The sequence below is a fragment of the Coregonus lavaretus genome, assembly GCF_964263955.1.
Source record: "Coregonus lavaretus genome assembly, chromosome: 9".
Lineage (NCBI taxonomy): Eukaryota > Metazoa > Chordata > Actinopteri > Salmoniformes > Salmonidae > Coregonus > Coregonus lavaretus.
The window spans coordinates 6,828,755-6,843,147 of NC_139996.1; the positions used below are offsets into that span (position 1 = coordinate 6,828,755).

The 14,393-nt window shown below is 43.0% G+C and overlaps 1 protein-coding gene across 2 annotated transcripts; it reads left to right on the plus strand.

Annotated features, from left to right (window-relative positions):
* The first annotated feature begins 3,350 nt into the window (after window positions 1–3,350).
* On the plus strand, window positions 3,351–13,866 carry LOC311135124 (ETS domain-containing protein Elk-3-like). Of its 2 annotated transcripts, XM_084169018.1 has the most exons (5): window positions 3,351–3,551; window positions 6,187–6,395; window positions 7,099–7,989; window positions 9,209–9,331; window positions 10,922–13,866. In XM_084169018.1, the coding sequence occupies exons 2-5, from the start codon at window positions 6,189–6,191 to the stop codon at window positions 11,012–11,014; spliced, it is 1,314 nt and encodes a 437-aa protein (XP_084025144.1). In that variant the 5' UTR covers window positions 3,351–3,551; window positions 6,187–6,188; the 3' UTR covers window positions 11,015–13,866. The 2 variants fall into 2 exon arrangements, with proteins under 2 accessions (XP_084025144.1, XP_084025145.1); XM_084169019.1 differs by lacking the exons at window positions 3,351–3,551; window positions 6,187–6,395 and adding an exon at window positions 6,404–6,549.
* The last annotated feature ends 527 nt before the right edge of the window (window positions 13,867–14,393 follow it).

The following is a 14,393-nucleotide window of genomic DNA, read 5'->3' on the forward strand; positions in this document are numbered from 1 at the left end:
CGTTGGTGCATTTAGGCCCTACTGTCTGTCCATAGACCTACACTATATATACAAAAGTATGTGGACACCCCTTCAAATTAGTGGATTCGGCTATTTCAGCCACACCTGTTGCTGACAGGTGTATAATATCGAACACACAGTCATGCACTCTCCATAGACAAACATTGGCACTAGAATGGCCTTACTGAAAAGCTAAGTGAGCCAATTGTGCGCCGCCTCATGGGTCTCCTAGTCATGGCCGGCTGCGACACAGCCTGGGATCGAACCCAGGCCTCTAGCACTATGCAGTGCCTTAGACCACTGCGCCACTCGGGAGGCCCCCAGTGAAGGGAAATATTAACGCTACAGCAGGAATTCAGCATACAATGACATTCTAGACGATTCTGTGCTTCCAACTTTATGGCAACAGTTTGGGGAAGGCCCTTTCCTGTTTCAGCATGACAATGCCCCCGTGCACAAGCGAGGTCCATACAGAAATGGTTTGTCGGTGTGGAAGAACTTGACTGGCCTGCACAGAGCCCTGACCTCAACCCCATCGAACACCTTTGGGATAAATTGGAACGCCGACTTTGAGCCAGGCTTAATCGCCCAACATCAGTGTCCGACCTCACTAGTGCTCTTGCGGCTGAATGGAAGCAAGTCCCCGCAGCAATGTTAGAACATCTAGTGGAAAGCCTTCCCAGAAGAGTGGAGGCTGTTATAGCAGCAAAGGGGGGGACCAACTCCATATTAATGCCCATGATTTTGGAATGAGATGTGAGCGACGAGCAGGTGTCCACATACTTTTGGTCATGTAGTGTATCTCACTGGGCACAGACGTCAATTCAAGTCGATTCCACGTTGGTTCAACGTCATTTTGTTGAAATGACATAGAAACTACATTGATTCAACCAGTGTGTGCCCAGTGGGATGGTGTTGTCAATGCTAAAGGCTATGTGTAATAATAAAACCACCATGTTCATTCTAACAACAGGCCAATTGAAATTTTAGGCATTGCAGCCATTTTCTCTCTTTTTTTGTGCCTAATTGACACCTATTGATTTTTAAATCATGTTCTTAAATTGACATCTCCTGGCTGGATGAGGATTATCTCATTACTATTCCAGTTCTTTACACAATTTGTTATGTCTTTGACTCCAAACCCCATTAACCAGTAGTTTGATATCTAAATAAATAACTTGTTAAAAGTGTTCAATGGGCTTGCTTTCATGTATTAAATCGATGTTTGGCACAGAGGTCGAATAGACATTTGCCCTCATGCACCCAGTCTGGTCTAGGCCAGTTCCAAAATCAATGTACCTGCACTGACAATTACACACCATGACACACACAACCTTGAGCAGTGGGTAATGTGTTTTAGAGAGTCCCTTTTGATATCAACGTAAATGTAATTAAACTGTTATAAGAAGGACTATGTAATGTAAAGAGTTACCTAGAATAATTATACACTAGATCATATCCGATTTTGGCTCAATAACTCTCTCTCTCTCTCTCTCTCTCTCTCTTGCTCTCTCACACCCACACCCTGTGCCTTTGGTGCGCAACAAGAGTACAGCCCTATAAAACGGACCTCCTAGGGGTACTTTAGAATAAGCCATGACTATGACTATGCTCTATACTGTATGTTCTATACTCTATGTTCTATGACTATGTACCGCTACAGAGGGTAGTGTGTACGGCCCAGTACATCGCTGGGGCCGAGCTCCCTGCCATCCAGGATCTCTATACCAGGCGGTGTCAGAGGAAGGCCCTAAAAACACCCCAGCCACCCAAGTCATAGACTTGGCAAGCAGTACCGATGCACCAAGTCTGTAACCAACAGGAACCTGAACAGCTTCTGCCCCCAAGCCATAAGATTGCTAAAATGATTAGTTAATTAGTTAAGCTACCCGGACTATCTGCATTGACCGTTTTTTGACTCATCACACACGCTGCAGCTACTGTTTTTGCCTAGTCACTTTATCCCTACCTATATGTACATATTATCTCAATCACCTCGTACCCCTGCACATCGACTTAGTACTGATACCCCTGTAGCTCAGTTGGTAGAGCATGGCGCTTGCAATGCCAGGGTTGTGGGTTTGTTTCCCACGGGGGGCCAGGGGGGGCCAGTATGAAAAATGTATGCACTCACGAACCCTAAGTTGCTCTGGAGAAGAGCGTCTGCTAAATGACAAAAAATATATATATATACTGTATATATATATATATATATATATATATATATATATATATATATATATATATATATATATATATAGTTATCTTTACTCATTGTGTTACTTATTTATTCCTTGTGTTATTATTTTTCTATTATTTCTCTGCATTGTTGGGAAGGGCCCGTAAGCATTTCACTAGGCAGGTTTCCATTGAACAGGGTTTATTAGACAAAAGCAATGTCGCAAAAAAAGATGAATGCGACATGTGTAATGGAAACTAAAGAGGGACAACATTTTTATCTGTTCGACAGGGGTGGATTTTTATTTTGTTGAACTTTCTTTATTGCGACAGATTATGATGTAAATGATGTTTTTCGAATAAATTATGATTCCCAAATCATTTTGAAGGTACGCTGGGGCACATGATGTCACCGCTTACAAGTCTTTTTGCTATATCATCCACTAATACAGGACTATTAAAGGCCCAGTGCACTACTTTTGTAAGAATTTTTATGTTTTCATTTGATTAATATTTATTTTTTATTCTGATTTTTCAGGGGGTGTTGCAGCACCCTCAGCACCCATACATCTTGCGGCTATGTATACCTGAGACATGAAACAGATAGGTGGGAGAGCATACAGACTGGCCAATTTATTCATGTGCAATTTGCCTAAATGGGTAATGTAAACACTTCAACCACTACATTTTTATTGGACACTGTTGGTTTTTACAGCTGTTTTTATCGACACAAGATAGTTAAATGGAAACGCACCCTAGCAAGCAATCATCACATCTATTTTCTATCCGAACTTTCTAAATGTCCACAGAAAAATAACTGAACAAGTTAATGGAAACATAGCTTTTGTTTACGAAACATGTGACAAATACAATTGTATTTTATTTTATTTGATGTCAGCTTAACTGGAGAGTAGTTGGAGTTATGATATTACCATGGTGTTATAATTGAGAGCAATGTTTGCCATCGGCCGGTAGAGAGAGAGATAGAGAGAGATAGAGAGAGAGAGAGAGAGAGAGCCCTTAAATTGAATTGAATTGAATTGACAGAGAGAGAGAGAGAGAGAGAGAGAGAGAGAGAGAGAGAGAGAGAGAGAGAGAGAGAGAGAGAGAGAGAGAGAGAGAGAGAGAGAGAAAAGCGTGTTTACATAGATGGCAAAACGCCTGGGGAATCGTAGGGAAGAGGAAGCCAGCCGGGTCTCTGTCTGCCTGCTCCAACTTCCTGCTCAGAAAAAGAAGCCAGGATCCTATTTCAGTCCAGCAGAGCTGTGTAGCCTAGCTAGACGGCAGTCAGTCAGCATGGAAAAACAAGGGGTCATACCAATTTCATCATAAACGTTTTCAAGGAGAGGAAGGAACGGCAAACGAGATCGCAGGTAATGTGAAAACAAGTTAATGTGTTTATTGTTAGGTTATTATGGTTTTTCATTGTTTCTTTGATAGTGAAAAGGCAACATGGATTTTGAATGTGAGTGGATGAATTAGGTAAACTGATCTCTATTATTGTAGATTATATATTTTGTATGAGTAGGCTACAGAATGACAGGTTGTTTTGTTTCTAATCTATACCAAAGTTCAACACACATTTAAATTTTAAAATTTTAGTCATTTAGCAGACGCTCTTATCCAGAGCGACTTACAGTTAGAGTGCATAAAAAAATTTTTATCAGAAAAAAAACGTTGTAAACAATGTCACTAAATCTATATGTATTGTTGCTGTTTATTCATATGGTTTACTGTAAACTCAGTGTAACAGAGGAATAGAATAGGATCCGCAGCAAGAGAGTTTCTAGTTTGTCTGGTCAGTAGTAGCCTACGCAACATTTCTACGAGCTTCCGGTTTGAATCTGTCTGGTAGTGAACGTCAGTGGGGCAGAAAAACTAATGGACAGTCGTGGAAAGTTTGCCTATTTCAACTCCGTATAATCTATCTCCCTTGTGAATGATGTTTTAGTCATACTATTCTATTCTAAAGTAAGAGAACGAGACAGACTGTTAGATAAATAGATAATCAAAAAGAAGCGCTACCTAGATTCAACTCAAAAGACAGTTTGGGCTTTCTGAAGCTGGCCGTATGTAAAGATTATGGGGCTCACTCGCGATGGGTGGTTGGATTTTCCAGCGAGCGACGGGCTGTGAATTTGAACAGGAAGAGAGCAGATTTAGTCATGGTTAAGTTGTCTCCACACACAGCACCTAATCACATTAGGCGTTTCCGTTCCCCAAAACACTGGATGGCTTTGTGTGAACTCTTACTAACCAGGAAGATCATGGTTCATATTACAAGGTGACAAATGTTTTCGCACAAAACTGTGTTTTAATGATTGCTGAGGTGACGTGGAAAGTTGAACTTAATTAACACTGAACATAGAATGCCCTATCAAAACAGTAATGTGTTTTGTCTCAGTATATGTCCAAGGGGTGGAGTGTGAGAGGGACATTTTGACTTGATCTCATGACCCAGGCAGGCAGTGAGTCGTAAGTGGAACAGGATTGGGGAAATGCGCCCTGTAGTGTGGGATCCCCCTCTCCCTACCAATGTGTCATTGAGAGTAGAATAGGAGGAAGTCCTGACTTTGACAGTTTTGTGGTTTCACATGACAGATAGAAAACTCTAGGGATACTTTGTGCCAGAAATGTGTTCTGACAATGTGTGTGTATGTTTGTACGTGTGTGTGTACTATGTACGCGTGTGTCCGTACGTATGTGTGTACGTGTGTATGTATTACGTACGTGTATGTGTGCGTGTGTGATATATGTATGTATGTTTGATAAGGCATTCACTGATCAGGGTCAATAACTTTTCACTTTCCTCATTGAGTTTGTCTGTGTCTCATATTAAACCAGAGCCAGAGAACAGTTTCCAAGGTTATTCCCTCTGAAGTGCACTACTTTAGACAAGACTAGTCAGCCTGTGTGTTAGTGTGTAGACTGTGATCTACCAGGCAAGACAGGAGCTCATAGGACTTCACATTCCTCCATTAAACGACAAAACCCACCCTCGCTCTCTCACTCGGGCCAGTCGTACTTCCTGTAGCCTCAGCCAGGTTGGACCGCAGCATACTTCTGGCTTGAGCTGTTGTTCCTACTTTTATATTTCCCTCTGTCACTTTACACTACACATGCTCGTCTGCACTGTTCTAGTCCACACTAGGACTTGTCTTTACACTACAAATATTGTCGTTAAACATCACGGTGTAGGCTACTACAGTGTCGTACTGGGTATACAATACAATACATTTTGATTGATCCATTACAGAAACATTGTCTATTGTATGTCGACACCATACAACACAGGCATGAGGCTGGGAACAGCACAGGGTCACCCTCCGGTGGCTGGCCTGTTCTCCATCCTCTAGGCTGCCGCCTGCCCATGGACAGTACCATAACCCTGGTTCAGTGGTGGAAAAAGTACCCCATTTTAAAAGTAAAGATACCTTAATAGAAAATAACTCAAGTAAAAGTGAAAGTCACCCAGTAAAATACTACTTGAGTAAAAGTAAAAAAAAGTAATTGGTTTTAAATATACCTAAGTATCAAAAGTCAATGTAATTGCTCAAATATAACATTATAAATCATTTCAAATTCCTTATATTAAGCAAACCAGATGGCACGATTTTCTTGTTTATTTTAATTTACGGTTAGCCAGCGGCACATTCCAACACTCAGACATCATCTATAAACGAAGCATTTGTGTTTAGTGAGTCCGTAGCGATGACCAGGGATGTTCTCTTGATAAGTGTGTGAATATGACAATTTTCCTGTCCTGCTAAGCATTCAAAATGTAACGAGTACTTCTGGGTGTCAGGGCAAATGTATGGAGTAAAAAGTACGTTATGTTCTTTAGGAATCTAGTGAAGTAAAAGTATTCAAAAATATAAAATAGTAAAGTAAAGTAAAGATACAAAAAAAAAAACTACTTAAGTAGTACTTTAAAGTATTTTTACTTAAGTACTTTACACCACTGCCCTGGTTCCATGTTGATGCCATCAATGGGTTATGTCCCTCTAGGTATGGACAGTGCCATCACGTTGTGGCAGTTCCTGTTGCAGCTGTTGTTGGACCAGAGTCATAAGCATCTGATCTGCTGGACGTCCACTGACGGGGAGTTCAAACTGCTCAAGTCTGAGGAGGTGGCCAAGCTATGGGGGCTCCGCAAGAACAAGACTAATATGAACTACGACAAGCTGAGCAGAGCTCTGAGATACTACTATGACAAGGTATTACATTTACACTACACAGACAGTACACTACCACTACTCACACACTGACTACAGTAAGACTACACAGACAGACAGACTACTACACATAAAGAACAAGACTAATATGAACTACGACAAGCTGAGCAGAGCCCTGAGATACTACTATGACAAGGTACAGGCCTTTTGTTTGTTTGACATTTGGTTTGATGTTACCTCTCTCAAAAGGTACAAGCACTCTTGTATTAGAATACTCCCACGCACAATTATCTCTGCACTGTTTATTTGACATTTCGGTCGATGTGATATTTCTCAAATGGTAACTCAAATAGTTTGTTGTTCTTCTTTTTCAACCAAAGATCCCCACTGGCAGATAGTTCCACCTCCTCTTCTTTCACCTAACAAACAGCACCGCCTGTAGAAAATGATGCATCGCACACACACACTGTAGGATTTCAGACATTTTGTAATCATTTCAATCAATTCATTTTTCTATGAATGGAATGTTGACATCGAAATGGCTGGGTCAACATTGATCATTTAGAGTGCTGTTATTCATTGACAATAGAAATTAAAATGTATGTTGTCTCATCTTGTTATCAGCTCATAAATGTGTATTAAAGCTTTTGTTTGTAATTATATGCATGGATAGAATATTAGGGAATTCACAAAAAAAAAACATTTTAAGGTTCAACCTGCACACTAATCTCATAATGTGTTCCAGAACATCATCAAGAAGGTGATCGGCCAGAAGTTTGTCTACAAGTTTGTCTCGTTCCCGGAGATCTTAAAGATGGACCCAGCAGCTGTAGAGATGGGCTTGACGTCCGGCCGGGTGACACTCCACGAGAACCAGGACATCCAGGACCTGGACGTAGAGGAGGAGGAGGAGGAGGAGGAGCAGGAGGCGCAGCAGCAGAGGAGGGCCCTGGGGGCAGCGTTGGGGGCGGCTGTGGCGGCCCAGCAGGCTGTGTGTCATAACAACTACCTCCGCTCTGGCCTCTACTCCTCCTTCAGCATCAGCTCCCTCCATCCACCTCCAGAGGAGCTGCTCCGGGCCCTGAGGGAGAGACAGCAGGACTCCCCCCGCTCCGGAGTCATCCGCTTTGGGACGGGTACCACCGACAGGACTCCACCCTCACCGTCCCTCATCAAGCCTGAGCCTTCATCACAATCCTTCAGCACCCACAGGCCATTAAAACCCTCCCCTCTCCACCATCACACCCACCACCAGCGCCACTCTCCGTCCTCCTCCCCCCACAGCCATAACCCCCAGCCAGGGCCAGGCCGAGGAGGCTGGAGCCCAGAGGCTGAAGAGGAGGAGTGGGGGGAGGACTCTGACCAGGGAGCCCAGCCTCTGAACCTCTCTTCTGGGCACAGAGAGAGAGAGCGGGCCCTGCAGCCTCCGGAGAAGAGGACCAGTGGTGGTAGTAGGGTTAGTGGTAGTAGTCATGGAGACAGTTGTCATGGACTCCCACCCAAAACCAAGAAGCCCAAAGCCCTAGAGATCTCCGCCCCCTCCCTGCTCCTGACAGGAAGTGATATCGGCTCGATAGCCCTCAATAGCCCCGCCCTGCCGTCTGGATCCCTCACCCCCGCCTTCTTCACTGCACAGGTATGATGAACTATACTGCTACTTGACATGATACAGCATGCAGTGCCAGTGAATACTTAACACTAGCGTCATCTGGCACTTAATAAACCCTATTCAAAACATAAAAAGTCGGGTAAACTGAGTTTACATGATGAGTTTATCTTCTACTACATCACTGATTTCACTCCATATCAGGTTGTTGTTGTTGGGGAAGACTTGCCCCTCACATCTCACTCATGAGTGATGCTAGCTGATCTTCTCTAAGATAGAGAAGAACAGTGTTGCAGTGATTTTTGTGTCCTTCCCATCTGTTCTGAGGCCTGCCTGGCCATGGGGAGATGGAGGCTGGAGTCTATCCAGAGTTCCAGACCATGACATCAGTGTCCCAAAGCCCAGCTAGAGCACCAAGGCACTGCAGTGCCACAGGCCTAGACCGCTCAGCCACATCTGACGCAGTCTGGCAGGGGAAACACTTCTAGATGATATGGGCCCTTCTACAGTACTATGTTAAAATACAGATTTTTCAGCGTGTATTTTAGTTAGTGTTTTCTTTGTCACGTAAAACGGATGGAAAAATAAGGAAAGTTAAAAATCATGAGGCTTCGCTGAACCACATTTTCATCATCAGAAAGAAGACATTGACTTCTCCACAGACAGAGGTACAGCTTATACAGAAACAACAGCTGAAACACTGTTTATAGCGGTGCAAAGTAAGATCAGAGGAAAAACAAGAGATTTACACAAATCCTGTCCTAGTCAGAGAGCGAGAGAGGGGTATGGGGGTGGGGGGGGGGGGGCTAAGTGATGCCATATGCTCCAATCATTCCATTAATAGTAAAGGAAAAGGCAGGCAGACCAGGCATGCAGGGCCGGGTCCCTCCACAACACTGCCTTACGTCTCCATTTGGAGTTGACAAGGGAGAGAGGGGGGGAGAGACGGAGGGGGAGATACATTTATTTCATATGATGCTCTCCCTCCCTCACCCCACTACCTCACCCATGTATTGAAAGGAGGAACCAGACTTCCTTCTTGTTTGTGCTGTTCATAATAACACCAAGTTGAGAGTAATGGCCATTTTGTATTTCAGGATGTTTTCACATTGACCTTGTGATTCATACTTTCAAAATGTACTAACCTCAAGTGAAGAGTTTTTATTTCAGTGGTCATTGCAGTTATTATCACTGATACAAAACTCGCATACTCTTTACTCTCCCCCCCCTTTTCCTTCTCCCTCCCTAGACTCCATCTGGCCTGCTGCTGGCCCATAGCCCTCTGTTATCAGGCATTCACTTCTGGAGCAGCCTGAGTTCCGTAGCTCCTCTGAGCCCGGCCCGGCTTCCAGGACACGGTTCACCGTTTCAGGTAAAAACTGGAGGGAGGGAGGGAGTGAAAGACAGGAGAAGTGCTGAATGGACTGTGTTTTTTTGTTTACTCCTCAAGATGGGTAGTTGAGGAGGGAGTTCAGGGAGGGAGAGAAAGAGGAATGGAGGGAGAGAGAGAGGGAGGAGGGAGTGAAGGAGAGACAGATCGGGTTAAAGAACAGAGAAGTGCTGAATGGACAGTGTTTTTTTGGTTTGATCGCCGGAGCCTGTTTGTTTCCCCTGAGGATGGAGTTCTTAGAAAGACTGTTGAATTCCACTCAGCTGTAATGATGAGCATAGGGCAGGGGAAGCCCACACTTGCTTTCCGTTGACATTTCCCACCTGGCAGAATAATGTATGCTAATGTATGTCAGGTAGAATAAATGTTAGCATTTCTCTCCCGTTCTCCAACCCCCTGACCTGCCCAGGTAATATTGACAAAACTTTTTTCACATCCATCACAATCAATTTGATCTTAAGTACACTTACCTGTAATTCTACATTCCAGGTCATTTTAAGATGTTCTATAAAATGGGGCACTTAGTGCGTGTATGAATTGGACACCAAGATGACAAGTCTTTGTTACTGAGTGACTGTGACTGCAATAACAGACACCGACCTGACATTAGGAGAAGCTCTTTCGTCTCCAAGTCAGTATACCTCCAGTTTCAGCGTTAGCATAGGCAGAGAGGGAGAGGATATCCTGTGAATACTTCCTGTTTGAGCCCAGGGGAGCCGAGCCAGTCTGAACAGAACAGGCTGGACTGGTTTCTGAGAGGGCTGATCCTGGGCAGGCATCCCAAATGGCACCCTATTCCATATATTAGTGCACTACCTTTGACCAGAACCTTATGGGCCCTGGTCAAAAGTAGTGTGTTATGTAGGGAATAGGGTGCGATTTGGGACGCAGACCTGCTCCTCATTTGTGCAGCTATCTAGCCCTTCTCCTCCCCTCCCAGCATCACACACACACACACACAGCTAAGCAGCCTCTTTGTGTACAATGCATAGTTCACTCACTTCACCCTCTATAGAACCTGTTGTGGTGGTAGAAACACTCAGGAGGGAGAGAGGGAAGAGGCACAGTGCATAGAACAGGAAACCAGGATTACAGTTCCTGTGGTGATAGGGGCAGACCTGGGGTGTATTCATTAGTCAGATTCTGTTGCAAAAATGTTTTGGCGGTTGCAAAACATTTTGCAATGGGAACTGTTTCCTCCAAACTGAAAACGTTTTTTCAACGAAAACAACAGTTTCTATTGGACAACCTCAGGTAGGTCCCTCCCCATTTCTTTCCATTTGCTTCCTAAAGTAAAGGCTAAATGGTGTCCGTTGCAAAACGTTTTGCAACAGACAAAACGTTTTACAACGGAATCCGACTAATGAATACACCCCTACGCCAAGGCTTCTGTGAGGTGGAAACATCGTGAATTTGTTGCAAGGATTGAAACACCATGGGGCAGCATTATATACAGCGTGCAGGACTCTTCTTTCTTCATTCACTGTTATGTTTGCCCAGCACTAGTTTTAGAAAGTTCAGGAGCATTGGCTGAACCTCCACACCTCTCTCTCTCGCTGTCTCTGTCCACAGTTCCCCAGCCTAATGAATGGACACCTCCCCCTGCCAAACCTGGATGGGTCCCCCTCACCCCTGCTCCTGTCCCCTGCCAATCACAAGTCCTGATTCAGGCTCTCAAAACCCAAACCAGCCCGTTGGTTCTACTTCCACCATCTTCATCAAGCATCTCTTCATTAGGACTTCCTATCAACCTTCAAAACCCACCCCACCCCACCTCAATCCATCTCTATAAGTATGATTGTTTTTGTGATTTTCAGTACAGAATGTGAAACGTTGTTTTCATTGTATGATATTGAATTGTATTGTAGCACCGTCTGTGCCTTTTGAAAATGCAAGACTATTGCCATGTCCCCCCCCCCCCCCCCCCCAAAACACAAAAAACCAAAATCCATGAAGACGAGATTCCAAAATCAATGAAAAAGCTTTGTAACACTTTGTAATGTTGTTTGTTTTATACTGGAGCTGACCTATACAGTATATATTCTGTATAATGTTATATTGGTGAAAAGTCTTGTTTTGAATAAAACTGAAGCATTAAATGCTGTAACGCTGCCTTCTGGTCTTCATAATATACAGTAGAGGTCTGAAGCACGTAATTTATTGTGTGTGTGTGTGTGTGTGTGTGTGTGTGTGTGTGTACACACACTAGAGGAAGAGAGGGAACAGTAGCCTAGCAACAGACCAGACATTTACATATCATTCATCTTCAGTTTAATTTTCTTTCTCTAAAAAATCTGAAATATGAGGAGGGTATCCCCTACGTCATACCACACTAATAATAACAATTATCCACAAATAAAGTTAAAGTAATAATATCATACAAAATATCTGGTATGTAACACTGTTCAATAGACTCACTACTGTGTTCACTAGGAGAGCTGGACCATTGTTTTTTCGAAGTGTCTCAGAGCAGGAGTGCTGATCTGGGATCATGCCCACCCATTCCATGTCATCTCATTTAATATTATCTGAAAGGCCAAAACTGATCCCAGATCAGCACTGCTACTCTTGATACAGCATCATAAAGCACCTCAGAGCAGGAGTGCTGATCTGGGATCAGGTCCTCTCAGTCCATGTCATCTTATTCATAGTCGCTCCTCGCAGCTGCTTGAGCGCGCAGAGCGGCGCACCCAGAGGCTTATTCATTATGATCTGGAAGGCACAACTGATCCCAGATCAGCATTTCTACTCTGAGATGCTTCATGAATTTGGGCCTTGAATAGATTAGGAATGGTGCTTTCTGAAATGGCACCCTATTCCCTACATAGTGTACAACTTTTGACCAGAACCCCATAGACTGGTCTAAAGTAGTTTTCTGGGTCGTTCCTGGGTCTTTTGTGTCCCTTTGATATTTTAAGTAGAAGTTGTGCACCAATATTGAATTTTAAATGCCTGTTAAATTAAATGAAATTACCTTTAATATAGACCACATGGAAAAATCAATAAATCCTTTTTTTTTTTTTACAGGAATAAAGACTTGCTAGAGTGCCAAAATGTCCCTCTGTGCATCCTCTGTGACTTCTTGTTAGATTTAAACCCACTTACCCCAACATTTCTCAAAGTTTTCACCATCATTTTAAAGCCCTAGTTATTTTGTTGCTTTGACAGTCATTTCTGAAGATTATTATTTATTTCATGTGATTAGTGATTCATTTTAAGGTAAAAAAAATAAAATAAACGACCTGTCACTCATTTAAGGTCAACCCTGTTACATGCACTGAACTCCATTTTCTGGTGGAAAACTAAGCGGGGTCGAGCGTAACACGTCAACCCTGTTGTTACCCATAGATAAACATTTCTAGCCTGTCTTAACAATTAAATATTTTTTTGTGAAGCTTGCATTCAATTGCCCCCCTGTTGCACACCACAAGCTTCCATTCCCCCTGTCACAAGGGGTTTAAGGCTGATTTAAGATGAAATCATCAACCCTGTTAAGGTCAACCCTGTTACTTTATTTGGCACTTAATAGGCAATTACTAAAGTATTTTTTGAGATAGGGTTAAACATTTTATTAAGTTGAACATGTGCTCTTCATTACAGGATGTAAAAATTAGGTGAAATAAAATGTTTTTTTTAATAAGTTACACTACCCAAAAGGGACTCATTTCCTGGAATGATATATAAGGAATAGGGTGCCATTACAGATGCAACCGGGGAGTTCAGTAACTGTATGTGTGCTTCTTTACCCACACAGAGCAAGCAACCAACACAATAATGATAAAAGCAATCCAAAACAAGGAACCATTTTACAGTTGGTTGTTTGAAGGAAGGATGGGAATGAACGGCAGAATAGAAACATAACTGTTGGTAATTCACACTTCTTCAGTCTATTTGGCCTGGTTTGACAGTGAGATTTTACCTCCGTTCACATACCCTTCACAACAGACACAGGAAGCTTGGTGCAATAGAGAGGACCAGAAAAGAGGAAACTGTCATCATGTGGTGGTAGTGGCCATGTTCCAGGTTGCCTGCATTGCAGTCCTGTTGCACAGATAATCAGATTGTTACATTTACATTTTACTCATTTAGCAGACGCTCTTATCCAGAGCGACTTACAGGAGCAATTAGGGTTAAGTGCCTTGCTCAAGGGCACATCGACAGATTTGTCACCTAGTCGGCTCGGGGATTAGAACCAGCGACCTTTTGTTTACTGGCACAACGCTCTAAACCACTAAGCTACCTGCTAGATTTACTGCAATTACATTTAAAAAAAGACTACTTCCTCATTTGTAGAAGATCTATGACCAATTCGATCTGTATCACATCTCTGCAAATGAGAAAGTAGCATTTAATATTGCAGGAACCCCCATCAATATGACTTAGTAATCTAATAACCTGAGCAACTCATCTGCAATGTAGGTGACCTGGAACATGGCCAATGCCTCTTGGTGTTCTGAAGAATAAAAATAAGTCCGATTTTTTGACATCTTCCTGTAATGCCCATATCATAAATTCTACATAGCGAAGTCTTTGTCTTACTGATTTTGTTCATTCATTGGTCATGAGTCATGACAAGAGACCACAGCATGCTGGAATGATCCGGAATCATCCAGACGGTCCCAATTGTTTCCCCATCGTCTTCCCTCTGGATCTAACCAGTAGGTGTTTGTAAATCTTGGTTGGGCGCAATAGGGTAGAAGCTCCCCTACTACATTACATATACCTACTAACAACTATGCGAACCATTTTCACCAAGCCGATCACTGCTCTCATATCTTCTATCAAAATGGAGGTACAGTCTTTCAGGTTGGCAGCAGGTGGATATGGGATATGGTCCACCATAGAGATATAACAATCTCTATGATAGTCACCATCCACCAGGGCTGTACTGGCCTCTACAGTATCTTGTGATATGAATTGAATGGTCCAGAAATATGGAGGTTGGTGTTTGAATACAGCACCACGCACGGCAACAGAAAAGAGAAAATCCCAAAACGTCAGACTCTGCTACAGCAAAGATCTATCTGTCTGTCACACAGTGTGT